General features: G+C 29.5%; 2 protein-coding genes and 2 long non-coding RNA genes across 7 annotated transcripts in view; 2 read left to right on the top strand and 2 right to left on the bottom strand.

The window, feature by feature from the left end:
• Positions 1–25,597, top strand: part of LOC139907104 (uncharacterized) — a 161,734-nt gene that overhangs the window by 96,286 nt on the left and 39,851 nt on the right. The gene's annotated exons all lie outside the window — the stretch shown is intronic.
• LOC121127862 (aquaporin-7) lies at positions 4,765–25,319 on the top strand. Of its 4 annotated transcripts, none has more exons than XM_040723415.2 (3): positions 4,765–5,039; positions 24,006–24,693; positions 24,790–25,319. In XM_040723415.2, the coding sequence occupies exons 1-3, from the start codon at positions 4,886–4,888 to the stop codon at positions 24,944–24,946; spliced, it is 999 nt and encodes a 332-aa protein (XP_040579349.1). In that variant the 5' UTR covers positions 4,765–4,885; the 3' UTR covers positions 24,947–25,319. The 4 variants fall into 4 exon arrangements, with proteins under 4 accessions (XP_040579349.1, XP_040579353.1, XP_040579350.1 ...); XM_040723419.2 differs by lacking the exon at positions 4,765–5,039 and adding an exon at positions 23,399–23,625; XM_040723416.2 differs by lacking the exon at positions 4,765–5,039 and adding an exon at positions 23,453–23,890.
• LOC121127863 (uncharacterized) lies at positions 7,638–8,954 on the bottom strand. The gene is made up of 5 exons (XM_040723421.2): positions 8,825–8,954; positions 8,680–8,744; positions 8,474–8,604; positions 8,273–8,419; positions 7,638–8,195 (listed from the first exon to the last, which is right to left on the bottom strand). Exons 1-5 carry the CDS (start codon positions 8,857–8,859, stop codon positions 7,989–7,991), a joined length of 585 nt encoding a protein of 194 aa, XP_040579355.1. The 5' UTR covers positions 8,860–8,954; the 3' UTR covers positions 7,638–7,988.
• LOC121127864 (uncharacterized) lies at positions 22,219–23,206 on the bottom strand. Its single transcript, XR_005867929.2, has 2 exons — positions 22,977–23,206; positions 22,219–22,859 (listed from the first exon to the last, which is right to left on the bottom strand). It is a non-coding gene; the product is annotated as an uncharacterized lncRNA (long non-coding RNA).

Raw genomic sequence — 25,597 nt, 5'->3', positions numbered from 1 at the left:
TTTACTTCTAGCACAAATGCAATTTCTAAACAAGTATGAACAAATAAAATTGTGTGTCATTTGAAAAATATGGTTTTCGATAAAATATTCCTATTTTGGGACTCTAATTTCCTTAATTGTAGGGTGCAATAAGTGATTGCACATAGACCGTTTATTAAACATAATATACATTATTAAACTTCAGTACAGAAAATACAAAAATGAAAACCGTTCTTCCTTTTTTTCTTATTAAATTATCCTTTTAATATAAATTTAATTTTATAATGTAAATATTGTATTTATATTTTAACAAGAAAAATAACCACATTTAGAGTGTTGCAGTCCACCCCGCCACTTTCTATAGTACTGCAATAACGTCAGTTGAACACATATACAGATTACAGATACAGTTACTAGTACATATGTCACATTTTACTGCGTAAGTTTTATTTTTTTGTTTCAAGTAGGTATTACTGATTGACGAATTTGCATTCAAGGGCACATTTTGTTCAAAAGTAGCATTGGTCAATATTTTAGTTTTGGGTTAAACTATTTTTAAACTTATCAATTATCTATCTCTGGGCGATAGACTAGAAGAGAAGAAGAATACATATACCTTTCAGCTTTGCAAAACGTTGTACACTAAGACTTTTGTTAGAAGGGATTGTAAGGAACTGGTAATTTTATACATAATTGAGGGAAATTATAAAAATTTCAACAGTTCATCTGACCGGGTGCCTTACACAAATCAAGATGGATGTCTTAGCTTTTTATTCTATAAAGATCGATCTGATCTGCAAAATATATTCCAAGAATTACATAAGGGGACTGTATTTGTGGCTGGACAGTAGCCGAAACTAAGTCGTTGGCGAGCCGATTCATCGACTTAGTGGGATCTTCTTTTATATTATTTTCCAAACTTAACAAGAACTTTGTATCCCTCTTTAAATTATGCCTTCTACTTCATGGCATCCTGGAGAGGTCTTCTCCACTTTTTTTATCTTGGCCAACTTAAACCCCATCCTCCTAGAACACTTAACATAGTCCATAATCTTCATCACATCAACTCCGGTATCTAGGAGATCTGAGATAGGCTGCGTTTTTGCTTGTTGCTCGCTCATGATAATGAAAAAAAGGACTATATGATTAGTATAATTTGTTTATGTAAAAAAGACGGGGGAAACAGAATATCAAAAAATAGTCACTAAACCTTTTTATTAATAAGGGCATTCACATTTTGCTGCTCTATCCTAGTGTAGGTATATAAAAAATGAAAATATGGATTTGTTCTGAAATTATTGATTTGATATAAAGATATATTTTTCCTTTTTTTTTAACCATTGTTTTTCATTCTCTGTAGATAGCAATAAACTTCCTGGGCTTTTTGATTTTCAAAGGGCCTCGTGATCGGGTGGACATGTACCTTAAGGTCGTGTAGATAGTGGTATTTACATAGTAAAAGGCCAACTACCCTCTGGGCAATTAAGTATTCCAGCAAGAATCTGTCCCCGTTTTGTTTCTTTTGTTCCTTACAAATACAACTAGTCTCATGCAATATTATTTACCTTGTTGTATAAAAACAAATTGTCTATTTGTATTCTTGTAAAATTTTATACAACTTTTTTTTTTCTAGAGGTAAAATATCAATCCCTTTTTCAATGTTTTTCCCACCATAGTTTTGTGTTTTAGTATTATCAATATTTTTAAGCAATATGAATTTATTTTTTGCAATCGTTTCATTATAATTTTATTCTTATTCAATGGATATACATAAGGTGTAAATTTAATCACTCATTAATATAACTGATAATTATAAAAAAATATTATCTAATTAAAAATCCAAATTATAGAATATTTAACCTTTTCGATACACTACTTTTTATGAAGTTATATCGGGAAAAAATGCAATTTTTGAATAAATTATTTTTGGTTTTATACAGGGTGAATATTTTAAAGCCAGAAAATTTAACGATAATGTATTCTACAATTTTTTCCAGAAAATTAAATTCGTGTATTCCATTAATCAGTTATTAGACGTAATGTCTTCCTTTCAGATCTTCCCAACCGTGACCGGTAATTTCATTCACATTAAATTAATTTCATGTCTTTTTATTCCTACTAATTTCATTCCCTGTCCAAATAATTCCCTGTCAAATTCTTTCTCAGACACTTCATTTCCACTTTAAAGAGGGATAGTAAGTGAGGTCATACGGTTTATGTTTCTGCACTAGTTAGTAGTTTTTGTGTAGGGCTGTAGAGGGAGGGCTGGGCAGTGAGCAGTCGTTACTGGAGATGAGTGATGACGAGTGATGGATGGGAGACGGATATGAATGAGTTTTGCTGTTTATGGATTTGAAATGACGTCATAGTACATTTTTAATAGTGAGTGGCGTATATAATCCCGATCCGTATATATTATTTATGCCTTGGGAAATAGAAGTAAATTCCGTCATGACTCTTCCTCTTGTTCATGGTCAATCACTATTCGCTCCTACTCCTTCTCAACCATCGACAATCATCAATTCATCATCCCCTTTTCTCTTCCCTTCTTCAGGATCACTTACTCTCCCCTGCTTCAAGTTCAGCTCTGGATTGAATGTTAAAACAATCATTATCATTTATTGGATTATGCTGAGGTTCGTAATAGATCTCTTGAATATATCCTTCATCCCCTTTTCATCCAATCACAAATGTTCAAACTCTAGTAACGTAGGTTTCAAAGCATTTGGAAAGAATCATGGAATACTATTGCTACGATCCGTTGCGAAGAATCATTGGCATTCATATATAGTCCCTTTCTTTATCAAAAGGCTATGAAGAGGATTGTACTAAATCAATATATGGGCCTCGTCTATGAAAGTCTGCACGCATTTCTGAATATGATATATAATATTAAATATATATCTAAATACTTATCACAATCATAGATAGTTTAATAAATTCACTAGTCATTACTCATTTCCAGCACCGACTGCCCACTGTCCAGTTGGTCCTCTACAGCCCTACACAAAAACTACTAACTAGTGTAGAAACATAAACCGTATTATGTCACTAACTATCCCTCTTCAAATTGAGAATGAAATATCCGGGAATTAATTTACTGGGAATAAAAAGACAGGGAATTAATTTACTGGGAATGTAATACCTAACACCCTAGGTAATTTAGCAGAGTAATAACTTATATAGTAATTTTTACCTTAGTGATTACATGTAAAGTTAAAAAGGAAATGCCATGAAAATAAATTTTATTCAAATTGTGGTCACCTCGCTAACTCAATAAAATAAAAAGTATTTTGTTGTCGACTGTCAATTTTTCTGCTTATTTACTCCTAATCAGTGTTCAAAACGTTGATTGGTTAAATTAGAATGAGCTCTTTTTAAGTTGCTCTGAATAATCCCCAACAGTTATTGAATAATAACTCCATAGTTGGGAAGAATTGTCTAACTAGCAACTAATTTGGGCCTTTTTTTATTTTTATTTTAAGTTGAGAGGCTTCGTGGTGTAATAAAAGTAGTTATGTGTGATAATATGCACTCTGAAATAACAAGAGATGAAATGATATTTTTGGACTCTCAAAGTAGAAAGAAATATGTACCATGCATGTAAATTATACATACACAAAATTGAGATAAAATTCATTTTGTTGAATGGTGATGTTGCTTTTAATAAAACATAATAGAAATATTAACGTATTGATATAATGAAAATAAGATCCAGAGGCTATGATCATTTTTATTTTACAAGGAAAAATGAACTTAAGATGAAATTAAGATTACAAATGACTCTTTATAATTATTTTTATTTATAATAAGAACGAATAATTATATTTGTGGATTCGTCAATATAGTTTAATACTTAAAGAGTCAAAGTACACAAATTCAGATTCAAACAAACATTTTAAAAGAGTAGAGGCCTATTTAGGCTTTTTATGAAGGAAGTTGAGGTAGACTTCATTCCCAGGTCTTAAATATTACATATATATCAATTAAGGAGATGGACCAAACCACACACCAATGAGAGTGTGAATGTATACATTGCCTCAACAAAATATCAATAAAAATTGAATTAATTCAAACAATTTTTTTTGTGTTTTTTTAATGTCAAAATATTATCATAGAAATTGAAAATCATTACTCAGGATATTTGTCGTGCTACAAATATATATATTAACACATTGTTAGAGTATTTCCATGGACTTATTATTAGCTAAAGGAAAATCATATGTAGTACATAGAAAGAGCAAAAACTATTTTAATTTCGGATTTGAGAATAAGTTAAAAAAAAAATTATAATTCAAGTTAAGTTTCTGCACCGTTGTTGCGTTAAATATATTATGAAAAGGTATATAGTGAATAACAGATTTTTCCTCACCTATAAATATTAAGTAGTATATGTATATATAATTTATTAACAAAGATTTTAAAGCTGTTTTATTAAATTTTATGCTCATAATATACTATGTAACCAAATTATTTATTTGTACTCTTTCTCTGTATCAAATGTATGCTGTATAAGCAAGAAGACAAACAAATTAAACGCAATATTACAGCAACAAGAAACATACTGTTTCTTTTTTTACTGGTCATACGCATTTTTTTGCGTAGGGCATGTGTTGTTGGAATTGAGCGTAATGGAAGAGAGATGGGAAAAAATAATATTTCAGATTTACAAATATTTTAAACTTCAGTTTACATTCATGATTTATCATATATCGACAATCAAATAATAAAGATACTTTAAATTCTATAATAATAATATTAATTGTCGAAAAAAAAAAATAGTTGAAATTAAGACTTAGAAGAAGAACAAGCACTGTATCGTTCCAAGACATAGGAATACATAGTTTGTGGTGTTTTGTCTAAAATTAATATCAATATTCATAAACATTGGATCCAAACTTTCAAAATGAGCCAGAATAATTCAGATTCCAACAACAATAATAGTAATACGACTATTATTAATGCAAGGAATGGATCTAGGGCTAAATATTTTGTTTGGACCCATAAACATTCAGAAGGAGAAGGACAAAATAAGGATTTGGAAGCTACTTCAGATAGAGGTGAGTACTCACTTGTACCCCATTTCTTGTTTCAAGAACCCCACATAAATATTTGTACATAATCATAACTAACGCAAACACGTTTCTGCAGTAAATGAATATATTCGAATTAGGCCTCAATACTCATGTAAAAGTAGATAGATAAATACATACAAATATTTCAGTCTTTTTTTTTTTTTTGCGTGCATGAGGAAACAGGCGTCTCCTTGTCTGTTGCTACTTTTTTTGTAGATTGCAATAAATTTCAAACGCAATGCTCAAGATGTATACAAATGCACTCATATCTATAAAAATTACTCAAATGTCTTCTGTTTATAAATAGAACATGCACTTAATTGCTTGAATAAATCGATTTGTATGCGATTGTATATTATACATCTTAAAATTTATAAAAATGCTTCTTATTTCTTTGAAGCTTCACATCGCCAATAATTTATAGTGTGCTCCTAGAACATTTTATCTGATTATAAACAATCATATATTTATCTCAGAATGCCTTGTTTAGGAAGGTTTTTTTTTATATTTGCCAATTTTAATCGAGGATAGGTAACTTAAATGAACTCCTTTGCTTAAAAGTGGTTCCATTGTTTTTACTTTTGATTTACTATACTATTTTTTTTTACAATGTCAGGAATTGTATAATTGTAGCTATTATTTTATATAGTACACACAACTTCAACAAAACGGATGCGTGCTTAATTTGTTCACAAAATTCGTATAAACTAATAAATATTTCATAAAAATATTAATACTAAAATGTGTTTGTTTTAAGAAAAAAAAATTATTGGTTGTTCGAACACCAAACTCATGTTCTTGAAGTTATTTTTAAATTATAGATGTTTTGTATTCATATAAGTATTTTTAGCATTTTAATTGATATTTACGGGTGCAAAACGGATGGAATAATTAAAAAAATAATACAAAATTTAAATAACGTAATTTATAAGATCTTTTAACTGTTTTATCATCTAATCAAATCCGTTTTATTTTATTTTTTGGTTTCTTTTAACCCAGTTCACTAACCGCGTTATAAAAAGGATGTTCTTCATCAACAGGGGGTTTAAGAAACATATTATAACAATAATTTTCTTCCAAATTAGTTAAATTTTTACAAAGTTTATTTATTATTACAATACAATTATATTCTGTTAAAGAATATAAACTCAAATCATTAATTCTAAACTCAAAAGTAGTTTTGTAGAATTAGAGAGCGATATATATTTTAACCTTTAAACATATGTAATTTAGCATGCATTGTCCAATTATTGTTGAAATATATCTAGACAGTGGTCATAACACAAATTGTTAAGTAACTTTTCATTAGTAGGTATCCTAATTAAGACATTAATTTATTAAAAGTGATTCCAAGGTTTAGCAAGATAACTTTGCTATTATATATATTTTTAATACCATTTTGTTTCGTATTTTATATATGAATTTTTACATTCGAAATAATACTATTTCAATAAAATAAAATCTAAGAAAAACCTTGTTTCATCTGTTCTTAAGAATATGATTTATCTTCATTACTTTTCACATTGAAATATAATAAAACATGAAGATTAATAGTGAAATATGGATGTAAACCCACATCAACGAATACAAAGATACATCTGTTGTCTACATACTACCTATATATACGATGTGCATTTATATTTTGCAAAATATAAGTGCACATTTCTGTAATGATTTTATTTTCAACAAATTTTTGCTTTAATACAATTTATGTTGTACCTACTAGCGTTGTCATAATACCATTTTTTTTTTTTTTACCGGTTACAGTATCTAATCAGCATAAATCAGCATTTCTATACTTGTTAATATTTTTAAGGATAAAAATAAATATTAAAAAAATGTCATTAAGAACAATTGAGATGCGTTTATTTAATGACTTAAAAAAATATTATTTGTATTTTTTCTCTTTTTATAAAAAACAAATTTGATTGGGTTGGAGGGGTCAGAAATTTTAGGGTTGCATCATCGACGGTCCATTTTTTTATGACGTACTGGTGCTAATATTAGTATAGTATTGTACTATTATTAATACATTATTAGTAGTGTTGTGTCGGTGCTTATTTAGGACCACGGTCCACTCTAGTTTCACCTGTTGGTCCTTAAATAAGATAAAATCCTCAAGTTTAATCTACATTGTACGTGAAGAAAAACAGTTTTCTTTCAATGTATGATACCAATACAAATTTCCAAGAGTTCATGGATAATTTTTTTAGTTGTTCTTAGTATTTTATTTCTTTAAAGTGACAATTTTTTATTGTATCAAAACATTTTTAGATTTAACGTGACTATTCAAGAGATTAAATACATATTAAGTATATATATAAATAACAAATATAGAGTTATCTAATGAAGAGACACATTGTAAAAGAGTGTGTTATAGCATACTTAGATAGAAATGGAAGAATACAACTCATTCAAGGTCTTGCAAATTCAACAACAAAAATCAATTTCCAAAAAGTGTATTGTATAACCCTTTGTATGTAATCTTAGAATTTATTAATGCGAGTCTTTAGGAATTCCAAACTTATTTTGTCATCTATTTCCTTTAAGAAATGATAATAAATTTTTGAAAAAAATGAAAGATTTTGTTCTCAAGAGTTTACAGTTAAGCATTAAGTGTGTGAGGTGATTGTACATGCATAGTATATATTTCAACCAGAACAACAAAAAATAAATTATATAGCAAATGAAGAAATAAAATGAGAAAATCCTTGCAAAAAAAAATATCGCGAGCGAGTAAAAATGGATTCCTTCAATCATAAAATATGTATACGACAAACATCTATTCAGTTTTGGGTTATTCGAACTAGGTGCTATCATGCCACATTTTGTTGGGATCTTTCAAATAAAAATTTATTTTTCAACAGTCATGGATCTTTGTTTTGGAAGAGTTTGTCCAAATCCAAGGAGTGAAGGTAAGTCGCAATATGAATGTTATGATGATGTACCATCCAACGAGTAGGAGCATGCTTTGGACTCACAGCTTCCAATGTACGTGTCGTTCTTAAGAAAGAGTATAGGGCATTGTGCTTCTGTTTGACACTTGAGTCTGGCACAAATATGCAAATCTTTCTGACAATAAGTTTCCATAAAATTTGAAACCCAAATACAGTGTTGTCTAATTTTTGAGTTGAAAAACATCTTTCCGCGTGTCAAAATAAAATTTAAAACAAAAAGGTGGTTCTATATTGGAATTAATAATTATTGCTCATCAATACCTCACATTTCCGAGAGTCTGAACAGTCTGTATCCTTTGTACATTGAATTACAGGGAGTTGAGGCAAAGTTGATTTGAGAAATACATTCTGATCATAGATACAGAATCCACTTAATACATCACATCCACGGCTTTTAATAAGAATTTCCTTATGATAATAAATATTAATGATTTATTTAGTCATGTCATGCATGTCCCTTACTTGATTAAATGGACTCTTCACCGATGGACATTCAGACTCGCAGGAGAGAGGGATGCATAGACTTTTAGTCAAATGACAAATGTATCCAAACTCACAATCAATATCATCTCCACAAACTATGGGTCTCAACACTACAACAAATATACATTTCCAATAAATACAATAATAATTATATAACATATTATTTTAATCTATAAAAAACTTACATTCATTTCGCACTTTAAAATATGGATTTGTAATCCTTTGGCTTGTTTTGCACCCCAAAGCACATCTATCATCATTGATATTTAATAACATTTTTCAACATTTTATTCAAGGTTTATTAAGTGAGAAAGTATCGAAAATACTTACGGAAGTAGCATTAACAATAATATAGAGTATTTCATTTTAGCAAAGCTTGATAAAAGTTCCTACTCTAAGTTTCGTTCTTTTCTAAGACTAACAATGAACAATTCTTCAAAAATTGATAATAATAATAATCATAATAGAATACATTGAAACGGTTAAAGAATGAATAATAGAGCCGGTTGCTCATAAATTTAAAGGAGGTCAAGCCTATCAGGTCCTCCTTGTTGAAGGCTCTTATAATAGAACATAAATTAGGTTTAATTGATTATTATTATTCAGACAAGGATAGGAAGTTAATACCCATTTAAGTTAAGGTATGGTTATACGTAGATATACAGATAAAAAATACAGTAGAGTTATTATCAAAAATAATATGGTTTTAATATTAAAGGAAAATTAATTAATAATTTGTTAATTTATGTTCTTACATTAAAGATATAAACTGTTGTTTTTACAACACATAATGTAGATCAAATTACTTATTTTATAGTGCATTGTTCTAGGTTTACATATATTTATTAGTCAAAAAATATTTCGCATTAATATAGGACTAAAAACAATTTCATTTAATTAAATTATAACTAAAAGCACCAGGACATCAAAATGACATCCGTATCTGATTTCAAGTTAATTCATGAGAATCAAAACTATTGGTTTCGTCATGTAGTTGATATTTTATCAGTATATTAGGGATTATTGATAATCCACACTATTTCGTATATAAATATGATACTACCTATAAATGTCAGGACGTCATTCTGACATCCCTTTATTCGTGTTATTTTTCAGATTTACTCAAAAAAGTTTGCCACCGAAATAAATCATAAAATTATATAATGATTTGTTAGAAATCTTTTGTCGAATTACTGAGAATGCGTAAATTGTTTTATATAAATACAATATGGACCCTTTAATGTAGACGTCAAATTAACGTCTGGGCACTTCGAAGTGGTCCCATACTTGCAATGTTAAGTCCCAATTTGATAGCTTTCTGTGAAAGCGTTACAAACAAATATTATTTAATATGCATAAATTGCATTATTATAAATGTGTGAATAGCTAGAGACATCAAATTGACGTCCTGGTTCTTTATTGTGAGTACATGTCTTCAATGCTCCTAAAAATAAATTAAGCTCTTTAGTAGTAGAAAATGTAAATACCCACACTATACAATATAAGCTTCAGTAGTGATAAACATGTTAAAGTTAAGCCCGCAGGTTGGGTCAGGCTGTGTATCCTCAACCTGCAGTTCCAACAAAAATCAGCTCATTTGTCATTTAGTTGTTAATTTTTTTAAACTTAAATATAATATTTCTTAGTGAAGTCATGTTCCATTCCGGGTCTTAGACTCAAAACTCAAGCAAATCCCCTTTTCTTAGGTTTTTATGTAACACATTGAATTGTGCATAAATTTTGTAAAACATACAAAAGGCAATCTTGACTTTGAAATTAGGAGTGGTATTTTTAGAAACTTACATTGAATGTAACAGTTGATGGTTGCAGACTCTATTAAAAGTTGTTATATAAATTGTGGGGTAGAAGGTTATTTTTTAAAATGTTATGTAGAAAGTAATTTCATTTTGAGTGAAAGGGTTTAAGGGCAATTTCATAAATAAACTTTGAAATTTTAATTACACTCATTGAGTTAATATGTATGTAAGGTGAGGAATTGTTAAGTATAATACAGTTAAGTCAAATTTTCTATAGTTGTCAAATCTAGTAACGATGTAGGGACCCGTGTGCTCAAAAAACCCCAATCCATAGTTTGTCAGTGAGACATTTGATTATATTTACGTAATACAAAAATTATTTATAGGAAATGACCATAGATTCCTATAACAGATTTTGGAAGAAGGTTTTTTTTATATATTCCTAGGTGGGTAAGTAGGGACTAAGAAGTACTGATCATAATAATCGAAGGGTTAAATGTTTAAAAAAACTAAAATAAAGGCCCTCAAATTACGAATATTCATTATAAATATAAATCCATTGTTTTAAATGTATGTAACAGTAAATTAAATTTTTGTATTATTATAGAATTTAATAACAACTGTGACAAGGCATTAATGTTTATTTTTTTCAATATATTATCTCACTAAAAAGATAAATACATACAAAGTAAATTTGACACACAATGACCCAACAAAGCTTTACTCTAAATGACTTTTAAGGATACAACAACAGGAATTGAAAGATCATTATGCAATGTCATGAATGCCGAAGGAAACAGTTGATAGAAGAGGGTTACCTTTATATGCGCTCTATGGATATATAACAAAAGATTAGTTCAATTATTTATTATAATTAGTGATGAAAATCCGGAGTATTTTTCAGCTCGCCCGTTTTTGTTTTTGAATTGGTAGTTTAAAGAATGAATTTCCGTTCACTCAAATGTTATCATCATTATTTAAATCCTGAGTAGTGAACTTCCTTTTCTACTACATTTAATTATATTCCAGACCTGATTGAGTATTCCTGTGTGCTCATAAAAGACAGACCATGAGAATTTGTAGCAGAGTTTTTGTTTGTAAGTTCTTGATGGACTCAGAGTAGAATTAGGTATCGACATGGGAGTAATTCTTACTAATGCCCATGTTTACTTCCTTCCCCTCTCCCTCGTCACAGCTGATTGTAGCTGATCTAACGAAATGTTACTCTCCTCCAAAAACATTCTTCAAATTGTGAGAGTTACAATATTGATTTTCGGTTTCTTTTCTTTTAATATGTACAAATTACACCCAATTTTCATCAATAGTGAAATTTACACTTTTCACAAAAAAAATACAACCTATAATGCCCACTAGGTTAATGCAGGGTCCAAGTTTTTTGATTTTCTGAAATTAAAATCATTCTTTATTTCTTAGGACATAAATATTTTTGTTTTTTTAATTAGGTCAAAATCGAAGATGATTGAGTTCTTGATTATAATTTTTGTTATTGAAAGTAACTGAGGGACTGCTCTTTTGAATATTATTTTAGAGGGATTTTTCCCAATAATCCTTCAAAAATTAGGTTTGTAATTTTTTTTAAACACGTGGTTTTAACATTTCAAGGTCATGAATTTAAAAAAATGATTTTTTTTCTTTTTAATGATTATCTATTTTAATTTAAAAAGTTTGTCAATATATCAGATAGACAAATTTTGTCTATCTGATATATTGATTGTCTGAAAAGAAAATAACTTAACAACGAGCGTATGTAGGGTTTGCTCATCACTTCATATTAAAAAGGAAATCATGTGTTGAGAAACTATATATAGTTTTCCCAGATGAATATCATACATTTAACCTATATGTCAAGAGTTTTATTTAATATTAACAGTTCTTGTATAAAAATAAATGAAATTTTGCAGGATATTACACATATTTCATACGAATTTTTACTGTGTAAAGTTGTATAAAATATAAATTAAGTGTCAGTCCTTATTTATTCAATCCAGTCCAGTCTTTTGATTGGTGGTATAAGTCCTTGGTAGCTGTCATTTTAGAGGTCCAATGTATAAGCAAAAGGCGAAATTAGAGTGTTCCAGATATAATATTAGACTACTTTAATGTTTCTTTTATAGTAATTACAAATAATAGCAATCATACTATAATTAATTATATTTTTTCTTAAAATTTTGTTCGTGTCAAACTAGATGAATATGTGTGTTTAATTTTTAAGATTGAATAATCAAATAATAACAATAATCAAATAATAAATACCTTTCAAAGTCAAGTCAAGGTTTTCTAAAATATAAAAGCTACTGATATTGTCGATAGGTGAGTTAACTAAGTGGTTTCTATGGGCTTAAGTGTCTTTTTTTGTTTAGAAAAAAAAAAATATCTGATTTGAATAATTAATAAATTAATTATGTCCCCCAATTGTTTATTATGTTTATGAAAGAAAAGTTTAACATGTAGGATGAATTGACTAACTACCAATTGATCTTGAGCTTTCCTTTCTTTCTCTTTTAAGAAGAATAAAGGTTGCAAGATACGTATCCTTATCGAAAGATATGACTGCACAATAAGGCTTTATTTATTAGGTACAAAATAACTATATACGAGTATGTAGTTCGTGGGAGAGTTTGAACTTTATATATTTTTTTTAGGAATAGAGGCTTATAAATTCAAACAAAAGACCTTAAGTATTAAAAATATATTATTTTTTTATTAATGCAGTTTTGTAGAAGAGAAAAAGATACTTTAAAATCTTTATCATAAAAAAGTTAAAGTTCTAATTATCTGTTTGCAAATATAACTCAGAATTTTATATAATTTTTATAGGAAATGTTGTCTTTTTAGATGAATACCTATTTTTACCTATGTATGTAGATTGTATGATGTACATTCTACATACATAGATAGGTGCATATTTACCTATTTTTATGAATACAGGAAGATGGCAACAATAATTAACATAAATATATTAAGTAACATTTGTTTTGTTATTTATATCAAATATCTATGAAAGGAAACAAAGAGCTTTGATAAGAGCGAGCTATATCTTTAAGTGTGTATTTCTATTTTCTTGCAACTATTGAAGATTTTGTAGTACCATTATCCAATTTATAATTACGCTACAAATTTGATGTACATACTTGAACAATGAATGGAAAAACGAACAGCGTTCACCCTTTCCCCTTCATTTTTTGAACGAATGAACGACGAACAGGAAAAAAAGAACGATGAACAGAAAAAAAAATTGATCATTCCATTTTGACGTACATTTTCTTATCGTCTATAAGTGGTGGTTTTTTGACTATTTTTTGTGAAGATTACTAATTATTTTTTTCTTGATTATCCGTATAATTATAATTATTATCTTTGATGATGGCTAAAATATAGAAAATATATTTTATATAAAAAGTGTTCATTTTGTTCATATGGCTGTTGTCGCTGGCTTACAGTAGCCCATTCTGTAAACCCAACTTTTCAATACATTTTCGATTGTGTGAGCTTCAATAACTACAATGGCGACTCCTATTTTGTCTTTCAAATCGTCAATCGTCTCTGGATGGTTGGCGTAACATTAATCTTTGACGGTTCCCACAAAAAATAGTCCAACAGAGTCCAATCGCAGCTACGATGTGGCCAGTTGACGTTGCCGTTTCGGCTTATGATGCGATTGTCGAAGACAGTGCGCAAAAGATCCACTGTAACGTTGGCTGTGTGGCACATAGCGCCATCTTGTTGGAACCAAATATCGTCGATGTTTTCCTTTTCCATTTGGGGAAACAAAAATCTTCCAACAGGGCCCGATAGCGCTCACCATTGACTGCAACGGTAGCTCCTTGGTCGTTTTCTCGTTTTTTCGCTTTCAGCAACAGCAACAATGTTTTCGATTGATCACACTGGACGAACACGGGAACGTGTTGTTTTATCCATTAACAAACTAGTTTCGCACACACACTTCACAAATTTATCCACAAACTGCCTGGAAGGCGCTTTATTTCGACCGACGTAATTTTCTTGCAGTTTCGTTTGAAGACTCTCCATTTTGAAAGTAAGTCTTCAGTATTTTCCAATTTTCTTTGAGCGTAAACTTAATTATTTCGCAAACCGGAGACCTCTTACAAAATATCAGACACAATGACAATATTACTACAGCTGTTAGACGTAAAAAAAGTGGTAGTTCAAAATGCAACCGCTAGATGGATACCCGTTATATTGAAAAATTATAGATCTGATTTTGTGTGTACAACTTTACTTGAAACATTGATTACTTTCTTTGACATGTTTAAACACACAATGTGTTGTTTATTGACAAGTCGTCAAAAAAAAAAACCAAGCATCCCCCAAAAATCAAAAAAATATAATCCAGCGGACGCCCTTGAGATAAAAATTTTTGGTGTTTAGGACGACAGAGGAGCAATCAATGGTTTTTTGAATTGTATTGGAATAATAATGTTTTTAAGAATCTTTTTTTGAGAACTGGCTCGAGATCCTCAATGGATCTACAGGTCCTTCTTTTTTGTGTTTTGTTTCATTCTTTTTTCTATTATCTTATTCTTATTTATTTCATGAGTATTGGTTATGATTTGACTACTATATATATGTAAATAATAATTTAGGAAGTTATAAGATAGGTTGTGTTGGAGTATGTTTGCGGATGATTTATTGAAGTCAAATAAATGATATTTTTATCAAAAAAAAAAAAAAAAAAAAGTTTGGCGTCATTTACGCTCTTTCACGCCGTGAGAATAGAATAAGGATTAATTTGCCACAATAGAGGCACTGTCAAGACTTTATGTCTTTTTTAATTTCTAACCACACAATTTGTAGTATTGTTGGAACGTACGATGATCCCCAGTTATTATTTTTTTCCAATAATTATTTAATAAACTTAGAGAGTGCAGAAGGGAGTGGCTGGAGGAGCTGTATCTCCCCACAAGAACCACCACCAGAATAAGGAATTTTTGAGATTTGGAATATTTACGTTTAAAAGAAAATGAATAAACTAAGAGAAAAAAACAAAAAAAAATTATAATCTAATCCTGTAGAAGTTTAAGAAAAGACATGTTTGTATACCCCGGTAGCATACACAGCTTGAAGAATGGACCTAGAAAGCTGTGGAGGATTTATTATTACAATAACAAATTAAATCGTTAATCTTAAACTATAATTCGCAGTTGCGAGTCTTTGAACACATAATTCGAATCGATTTTATAGTTTTATCTTCAACTTAGTTAGATTTAGCTACTGATTTGTGGGCCAAAGGCAAAGTGTAATGTATTTCATATTTCATTTCCCCTTGTTCTTATCTTCTTGTATTTTCTTTTATGTATTAAAGTACTTTATTTTACGTAGGATAAATAGTCGCGTATTTTGTAAATAAATTAGAGTATGGTTTTGTATTATAAATAATACACATGATCTTATAAATAATTGTTATATTATTCCTCCACGTGATTTCTTCTCCTCATGTCTCTCGGTCATCCTGGATCTCTCCATCTATAAATAAGTTTGTGTTTCTCCCTCGTCAAGACACAACACAAAGTCAGTTGAAAAATCAAAAAAAGGGGAGTGGTTGATGTTAGACTCTTCTACCTACTTTTGCTTCTTGTATTTAAATTTCATTTGTATGGTATTGTGATCAGCATAGCAATCGAACCGCATCAATTTGAATCAATTTGGCGTCCTTTGCAAGATATTAGACGAGAATACCACTTATAAATTGAATATTATACTCTCACACAAAACGAAATATCTTATTTGCCTTAAACATTTAGGTATTGTATTCTGAGAAACAATAAAACCTCTAATTATATAATAAATAATTAAAAAATGTAAAATCAATAGCCAATGCAAATAAATATATGCATAATGTATACTGTTGTTATGCACTCATTATTTCCATTCTAAGAAATGCAGTTGTTAACTGCACTCGATTTAGTTCGGTTTCTTAATTATATACTAATTTTGTCCTTCCACATGGCAAGCACCCCACCCCCACCACAAATGTCTTGCATTAATGTCTCTTACAATAATAGTGTTTTGAAAAAATTAGCAAAGCTAGTGAAAACCAATTAGAATATGTTCAAAAAAATTTAGCTAGAAAATCAAAAAATGAAACCCTACATAGCCTGACAATTGAAAATTAAAGATCGTCCAGACCCAAGTGTTATTGTGCCCAACTATCATGGTGGAAAAATTGAGCCCGACTCGAAAGTCGGGTTAGGTCCGGGCTCACCTTTTTTTGTTTGCACTCATTATGGCACCCCTTGAATGAGCGGCACCTTTAGCATATGCGATATTTTCTATGCCACGGATGGTCCTTGCTCATGAATAAGTTTACTCTGAAAAATATGTATGTTTAGCTGTTTTTTAAAGGAGGGAGGTTATTGAAATAATTACAGATGCCTGGAATAAAAGTACTGCCTTTAGATATTTTTCGAGGCTGTCATGAAAAACAGCGTGGATGTTTCTTTGAGGGTTTTGATAAATAATTGGAATAAATTGGACAGTATTTAAAAAAAAAATTAAGAGCATCATTTTTAGCAGTATTTTCGAGCTTGAGCTCTGTAAATTCCATTTATCCCTTTTTTTCTTCTATCCAAAGTACGAGTAACATAAAAAGCCCACAATTATTTGAAACTTATGTACCAATTTTGTACCTCCCAATTTTGAGGCAAACAGTCTTTGATTAGATTCTGTTTTTAACAAATCATCCATGATGTTTAGTACATCTTTAAGCAAAAGGTTGTGTTTTTTTTTTTGGGGGGGCTATGGTATACATCTTTTTATCAAAATAAACATACAGAGCAAAAATGTTAGCGCCAACTTATAATAACGGGAATTCTTCATTCATTCTCATAAATTTCCATCCAGTTGATACCAAAAAAGAGGGAAAAGTTTACTGTATTTTTATTTTTTAATTCGTGTTCCCTCTATGCAAAGTATTTTGTGTATTACAAAATTGGTATCCGAGTGAGCGTTTATTAAAAGTGTATTTTTATTATATTCGAATTTTTTATATCCGTATTTGGCTCTATATATGTCATACAAAAAAGAGTTGTGTAAAAAAGTTTGATGTATTTCTCACTTCGTAGATGAGACTATAAGACAAGCCGCTCGGTTATAATTTTATATATTTTTCTATTGGGTTTAGAGAGGTTGTTACATTCTGAGAGTCTCTTCTCACGGTAGAGTTAACCTTTGTTAGTATCCCAAATGGAAATGAGAGGCTTAGCTTCTGATGAGATCAAGTCTTTTGGTTTAGCAAAGTTGGAAGTTATCTCTCACTCTAAGAAACATCGACACAAACCTGATTTTTATCTTCTCACAGGACCAAATCAAATAGTTTTTGGATTATTTTAGATCTCAGATCCTTACATTAGATGGACATTACCTTTTTATTTTTTTTTTAAATATATACATAACATTTTATTTATTTTTCAATTAGTTCATAATTAATTATTAGTTCGTAAAATCAGTAAATTTATTGATAATATTGTTCGTACATTTTCCCCATCTTCCTTCAATGGGGAAGTTATGGAAATTAGGTTCGTGGAAATCATGTATGGCTATTATAAATTTTGAGAAAATTGGTCTAAAAGTTATTCGCAAATGTATATTTGCAAATTTAATTTAATTCCTATAATTAAAATTTTCACGGTAAATTTTTATTAATGTTGTTTGTATTTAGTCGTTTATGGGGTAAAAATATTTTATGAGAGATCTTCTACGAATTATTTTTAATTCAAATTTGACTAAATTTTGATTGCAACTATTATTCAAAACTTTAAAATATATCTTAGTATATCTCAGTTTTATTACTTTTAAATGTTTTGTTAACCTTTAATTGCTTTACTTTCTTGAATATGTCTTTATTTTTCATTTTTCATGTCTTAGAAATGCAAAGATGTATTTGATGATATGTGATATTACATGTCAACAATATAGAGGTCTTTGTGATTAAATTTGGTTAGAAGTTTGATTTGAACATAATACATCTTATTTAAAGGAAAATCATATAATGTGAAAATATTCTTATATTAATATGATTCAACAAATAACTTTCTAATGCAAAATGTATAAGAAATTTTATATACTGAGGATGATGTATTCAAACTGAAACTTTGATCTTGAATATAGACAATATAGATTAAATATATAACGTAAAGTGCTTACACTGACCAAAAGCAAAGGAATTGTCTTGAAGTCGAAAAATGGTTAACCATAAAAATGGAAATTATAGTTATTTATACATAAATCACTCAAGATCTTGTATAAAATTCTCCTATACTTCGATACAAACTTAAAAGTTCCTTAAAAAAGATTTTTATCAAATGTAAAATACATTGAGGATAGAATATATAAATATTTTAAACGTATTTTATGTTGTTAACATACCTATTTATCACTACTACAAACAATTTGAATGTTTTCCTCAACTACAACGACGTCAGCTTCTTCTTCACATCATCACTCTAGTATATATGTTTTCAAGATATTGTCTCTGTTATCGGCAATATGTATAATTAGGTATTATATAGAATACCTAGGTAGTTTATATAATGCCTGATGGTGTCAGGCAAGCTATACAATCAATGAATTTTTGTATATTTTTCCCATGTATTCTATGTAATACCTAAGTATTATAAATGATGCCCAATAACTGTTTAGGCAAAGTATTAAATGTTGACAAGATGGGATTAGAAAACTTTATTGCATATTAGAAATTTGAAATAATGAACCTTAAATATCTTCTTTGTCTTATTTTTCTTATTCACCAAACAAAATATACCTTTATTTTACTTGATGTTTAATTTCTAGTGATGGAAAAGGATACACTAATATCACAATGATATTAATCATTTTAAAACTCATCAAACATGGCTTCATAATTATGACGTCATCAAAAGTTGTCCTTATAAGCTATAGCTTTGTGATTCAATTTGGACTCAGTATATAAAGACGAATCTTTCGGGTTAATTATGTTAATTACCTAATACTCAAACTGGATGGAGATAATTATGTCTGTCAAGATTGGGGTGGTGGATTTAACAATTCTTCCTATTGAATTGTATGAAAAATAATCATACATAGAATTGAATTCTGGAAATGAAAGCGGACAAACCTTTTTGAACCAGAAAGTTGTTGGTTTTTTTTTTTGTAATTTCAATGTGTCACTCATATAATATTTTGATGTGATACATTAGTGCTTAAAAGTTAAATAGTATCTTTCGTAACATTCAAGGTGGGTCTTAAGAGAAACTATATTTTAAGTCTAATCTTAGCATGACGCTGACTCCTAATTAAAATGGAGTTAAAAAAATTTAAATGAAGTGAATAATTTAAATGATTAATTTAGAGTAGAGGAAACATTGGTCAGCTGCCACATGGTTGCAATATTTCCTCAAATATCAGAAAAACTAAAGCATCAAAATTTACCTCGAAATTTTATACTGTAATGCAGATTATTGTGAAAACAATTTAATAACCTTGGTCAAATTTTCTTCCAGATATTTGATACAAACAGTTTTTGAAGGGTTAAAGTAGTTTTTTGACAATCATTATTTTTGGAATAATGCCGTCAGTTTTTTCTTGTATATCCTATAACTGAGATCTTTTGAATTATTGATTATATTGCTATCAGTTTATATAATTTTATCAGTCGATTTAAGTGCTTGCAATGTTCATTATTTTTTATAATTTCATAAAATTACTATTTATATCAACCATGTTTTTTAGCCAGAGTAGGGCTTTGTAGTAGTTTTTTGAAAAATGAATGCTGATAATTCACAAATAAAAAATCATATTATATCCTACAATTAATCTAATATTATTATTTTTAATGTAATAAATCAACATTATGAAATGTTTATTTATTTATTCATAAAAAATATTATTTAGTTTCACTTTTTAAATTTCTAGCTCAATTTCAATATATTTTATATATATAACTGGATATATAACAGTTGCAGCATTTGATGAGACGCATTCAAATGTAATTGGTTTAACCTTTAAATAAATTTAATCAATGTAAGATATATGTTTAATTAAGATTTGGCAAGTGTAAGTCAAACTTCACGGATTAACTATGCTATAATTGGGTTTTTTTTGTGCTCGATATATTAATTTTTTTTTCGAAAATTACTCATTCATAAAAATTCTATGGAACATGATAAAGTGGAAATGCTCATTATGATTCCTAAATACATAATTAAATATATGCATAATTTTAATCTATCAAAATGAACATTTTAATCAGCAATTTTGTTAATTGAAAGGACTGATGATGTAGATAAATAGAACATTAGTAGATACAGAAATTGTAACCTATAGAATCTGCTTATTAAAGTTACTAAGCAAATTATAAAAAAATTCTATTTTTATTTGTTTATAATGATTACTAATTTTTTCTTGCATTTCATGATTGGGATCATGAAAAATTAATTGAATAAAATTTATAGTTAAAAATGTAATTCATCATGTCACAGTGATAGGCTTAGGAAGGGGCACTTACCTGTTGTATATCTTATCTTAATACTTATCTTGGTCGTTGGAAAGGCAGTTTTGATCACTATTATAGCTTCACCCAAAATATTAGGTGGTAGTGGAAAAAGTAATTTCGTAATTCCCCCTCCCCTATTTCATTATAACTAGTGTTACTTACAATCATCTAATTAAGCCAAGTGTGCCCTATTCTGTTGAATAACTTAATGCCAACGAGAATCCAACTTCATTTACCCATCTCGTAGAAGCTCTTGTCCCTATTGGCATAAAACTCTGACAACCAATTTTCACAGGCCTCTATTGAGGCAAAATTTATAACAGAATGCTTGTTGGCCATAGACAGGAACAGTTAGTTGTCAGTTGGTGTCATGTACGGACTAAAGTGTGGATGCATAAGAACATACCATTCGAGCTCCTGGAGTTTTCGGCTCGTCATCAAAGATGTGCGCGGCCTAGTTTTGTCTTGATGAAACACGATTCCTCTCCTATACAATAAAGTATATTCGATCGCAGAAAAGTTGCTGTCAGTAGAGGGAACAATTGAGCGTTTGGCCTTAGGGGAGCAGCTCTTAGTAGATTATTCCCTCCCAATCCCACCAAACACCACTAAATTCATTCACCTTCACTACAACAGTAAGAAATTGCTCGAACCACTGTTGTGCAACACGATCCGAAAGAGCCTACTTTTGCAAATTTTCATGCTCGCTTTCGAAGTGTTTTTCCCTTCGATGTAGTAAAAATGTTTAATATGATGAATTTCTTACTTTGAAACTTCAATATTAGACGCACAATAATTCACGACTGAGCCGGTCAAGCGCAATACTGTCCGAAAAAAGTTCTTTCTATACACTGACACCTTTACAACACCTCACCGTATGATCTGATGTAACCAATAATGAAAAAAATATACTTAGTCAAAAACATGGCAGGAAATACAAAATTACTTATCCCCAGACTATTATACATATTTAGAAGATTAAACATAGTAAAGTGTTCTATGAATAAAAAAACCTTTGGTCTTCTTGGATCTGCCTCTGCATTTTCTGAAATTGACACTATAATAAAACCTTTATTCTTCTTGTATCTTGCCATTTTTTAATACCTCAAATACTAAATTGTTAGTTCATTTTTGAGATCAGGTTTTCTAAAACAAAATTATATAAACAAGAAATATATGGTTTTTTTATATTATCATTTTATACTTTGATATATCTTTTTATAAAACATTTTTTCCTAAATGTTATCGTAATATGCTTTTGAATTTTTATAAATTATTTGTAAAAATGATTTGAAAGTTCATTCAGTCAGAATTCAAGGTCGAAAAGTACGAGTATTGTCTCCTTCTTTTTCAGTTTGAAATTTTGACGTAACGAAATCTACACAGAACTTTTGGTACCTCTTAATATGAGTACATATTTTTTAGTATTTTATGAAAGTTTTTTTTACAAAGGGTAATACAATCTAAGTGTTTAATTCATAAATACAAATTAAATTTGTTACTTTATTTTAACTTCAGCAAATTTATTACATACATAGAGGTTTCCCATTATTTTTGGGATGAGGGCAAGCTTCAGAGTGTATTTGGTGAGGTGGTGTTTGGTAAAGGCCTGCTTTCAAGGATGGATCAAATAAAAAATTGATCCGATTCAGGTAAGGGCTACTAGGAGATCAAATATTACTTTCCCAAAAGCCCATGAAATTTTCTTTTCAGCAGTCATGTACACTATTTGTAGTGTGGGAAAGTTTCCAGTACGGGCTGAATATTTAAAGTATATCACCATACGTCTTTTAATGCTAGGGAAGGATCTTGTCAACCAAAATGACATTGTAGACTGGTTGATTGATCTTCACATCCTTCTTAATTAAAACTAGGAGCATCTTTTTCCCGTCTGACATAATACCGGCACAAACCACGACACTGGGAGGCTTCTGGCACCTGGTGATGATGATGTGAATCAACGGGTTATTATCAATAGTCTTGCCGATAACACGGTGATTTTGGGCACTGTAAATGGCCTCAACGGTGAACAACTTTTCTGTACTGCCTCCGCCCAAGTGCATTTTCGTTTCCGCCATGTAATCTTGACAAAGGGTGGCTATTTTGAACAAAAGTTATTTTAATTAATTTATATTAAAATTTGATCATTTGCAGAAAAGTATAATAAATAATAAATTTATAAACTAAAACATATCTTCACAAACCTATTCCTCACCTTGTACAGTAACCAATTTTTTGAATTGAAACTTTAACGTATTATTCTTTTGGTTTCCTAAACACAAATTATTTAATTGCCTTGAATATTTGAAGAAAAAAGATATTTAAGAATTTATAAATTAATTTTGGTACGTCGATCAAGCAATAAGAGTCGTAGCAACAGAATTTACTCTAATATCCAATGTATCTTTTGAGAGCCCTTCATTTTTCTCTTACATATCGTAGAAACGTTTGACGTGAACATATTTCTTCACAAGTGTTAAATTTCAAATCGAAGGCAATGTTACTTATACGTAATTTATTTTGTAGGCAATTTCAACGCTATATGTATGTATGTTGTCCTTATGGAGAAGCCTATGCCGACTTGGATTTCTCTCTATTGAAGGCTCACTATATGTACAATATACATATATTCCATTAACCCATGTCCCATGAGTAAGAATACTCTATATTTAACTTGTGACTAAATTTCCCAGCGACATAAGTATGTACATGTGTTAAAGGGAAGGATAGTAATTACCCTCATTGTAATACATATATACAAACAACATAAGTAAGCGTGCGGATAACGAAACAAACATAATTCATCAAACATATAATATACATAATATGTAAAGTTGGAAATACAAAGACACAAACGAGAAAAGGTGAAGAGCTCTTGTTTTATTTTTACAAACTTTTATTGTGAACTTTTATCTTTTCATTTTTACATCCTATTTTGTGAATTTTGTATCCTTCTGTGAACTTTTAGTTTTTCATTTAAAATAAAAATCAATTATTTGAATTGCTTGAAAATGACAAAGTTGTCAATTGAACCTACCTTGCAAACGTCGTCAGACGTTGAGAAACCAGTGAAAGGATTATTGTATAAATCCTTTGACTTTGAAAAAAATTTAAGTGAATCTGGCAAATGTAAGTTTGATGTAATATATGTAGAGTTTGTGTTGGGTTAATTAGGCTCAAAGAGTAAGAAATCAATATTTTGAGCAATAAGTTGATTAATAAATAATGCATCTATTTTTTTTAGTAAGAGAATCTAAGCAGACAGGAAATTTATCAGAAGGCATCATGATGACCAGTGTTCCTAAAGTCCCAAGTCTTGTACGACAATTTATGGCAGAACTATTGGGAACATTTTTAGTGGTATACCTTGGGGATGGAGCTATTGCACAAGTTGTTGTCGGATCACAAACCTCACAGGCTTTTTTTTTCTCTAATTTCCTTTCAATTGCACTCGGCTATGGTTTTGCCCTAACAATAGGGATTTTTGTATCAGGTGGAGTATCTGGCGGTCATCTCAATCCAGCGGTTACTTTAGCAATGGCCTCAATAAAAAAATGTAAATGGAAATGTGTTCCTGTATATATGTTAGCACAATATATTGGAGCATTTTTTGCATCAGCTATTCTTTTTGGGGTTTATAGAGATGGAATTATGTTGGTTGAAGGGGGCTACAATAAAACTGTGAAGACGCAAGGGATTTTTGCTTCTTATCCAAGTCCAGACATTAATGCTAGCATTGCTAGTTTAAGCTTTGATCAAATCCTTGCCACAGCTTTGTTGATTATCATTATTCTTGCAGTCACAGATGGTAAAAATATGAAAGTCATATCAAGTCTTGTTCCTCTATCAATTGGATTGGGACTTACTGCCATTCATCTAAGTTTCGGAGTTAATGCAGGAACAGCAATAAACCCAGCAAGGGATTTTTCTCCGTACGTTATCACATTTAATGTCTTTCATTATTTTATTAAACATGTATACTCATATACAATACATACATATTACATTTTTTCCCAATCCATTTTTAGGCGTTTATTTACAATAATTGCTGGCTATGGAAATGAACCACTTACAACTGGGAATTACTTTTTCTGGATACCTTGGATTCTTCCTCATGTTGGTGCTCTTCTAGGGGCTTTTATTTACGAGTATATGATAGAACTTCATCATCCAATCGACGAATGAATCAGATGATAGTTTGTGAAAAATATTTATTCAATAGATGGAAGGAAGGAAATTACTCATTCCTATATTCCAAATTTATATTCAAATCGAGAGCAATCCTTCCTTTCAAAAAGAAATCCTTATTTATAAATAAATTATTATCAATCTATTTATTTGAACATTATGTAAATATACATGTATAATAATCATTATGTATCTGGGTATGCATGGATGGATATTCAAATCCTTATTAATTTCAATACATTCCTTTTTTTTAGTCCAAGGATATCTGATAAGAGTATGTATGATTATATGGTAGGTTTAGTTGAATAATAATTAAGCATGTCCACATATATGTTATAAATTATGATAAATAAATGAAACTTAAATAGTATATATAGTTATATAAATATGCTCAAAACTTAGTTGGTTCTGCTCAGAAGAATTTTTGATTTTCCAAATAGCTAACTTTTCATTGGATATCTTGTTGTTAATTATGAAAAACAAAATATTTTTGTATTTAATTATATAATTTAATTAAATACATAACATTTTTGTTTTTATAGTCTTTTCTTTAATACCAAATTATTTACAAAAGTTCTCATCTTTTACTATGTACTATGTATGTATATAGAATAGAGACTTGTGTTTTCCTTATCATATGTATACTAT

Source organism: Lepeophtheirus salmonis, chromosome 13 (assembly GCF_016086655.4).
Source record: "Lepeophtheirus salmonis chromosome 13, UVic_Lsal_1.4, whole genome shotgun sequence".
Lineage (NCBI taxonomy): Eukaryota > Metazoa > Arthropoda > Copepoda > Siphonostomatoida > Caligidae > Lepeophtheirus > Lepeophtheirus salmonis.
This window is presented reverse-complemented; position numbering and strand designations above follow the sequence as displayed.

Bases quoted from the DNA above. Each gene is read 5' to 3' on its own strand.
- LOC121127862 (XM_040723415.2), top strand. From the start codon at position 4,886: ATGAGCCAGAATAATTCAGATTCCAACAACAATAATAGTAATACGACT. The intron at 5,040-24,005 runs GTGAGTACTCAC...TATTTTTTTTAG, and splicing joins GGAAGCTACTTCAGATAGAG to TAAGAGAATCTAAGCAGACA. The intron at 24,694-24,789 runs GTACGTTATCAC...ATCCATTTTTAG, and splicing joins CCAGCAAGGGATTTTTCTCC to GCGTTTATTTACAATAATTG.
- LOC121127863 (XM_040723421.2), bottom strand. From the start codon at position 8,859: ATGAAATACTCTATATTATTGTTAATGCTACTTCC. The intron at 8,745-8,824 runs GTAAGTATTTTC...CAATGATGATAG, and splicing joins TTATTGTTAATGCTACTTCC to ATGTGCTTTGGGGTGCAAAA. The intron at 8,196-8,272 runs GTATTGATGAGC...ACACGCGGAAAG, and splicing joins CAGACTCTCGGAAATGTGAG to ATGTTTTTCAACTCAAAAAT.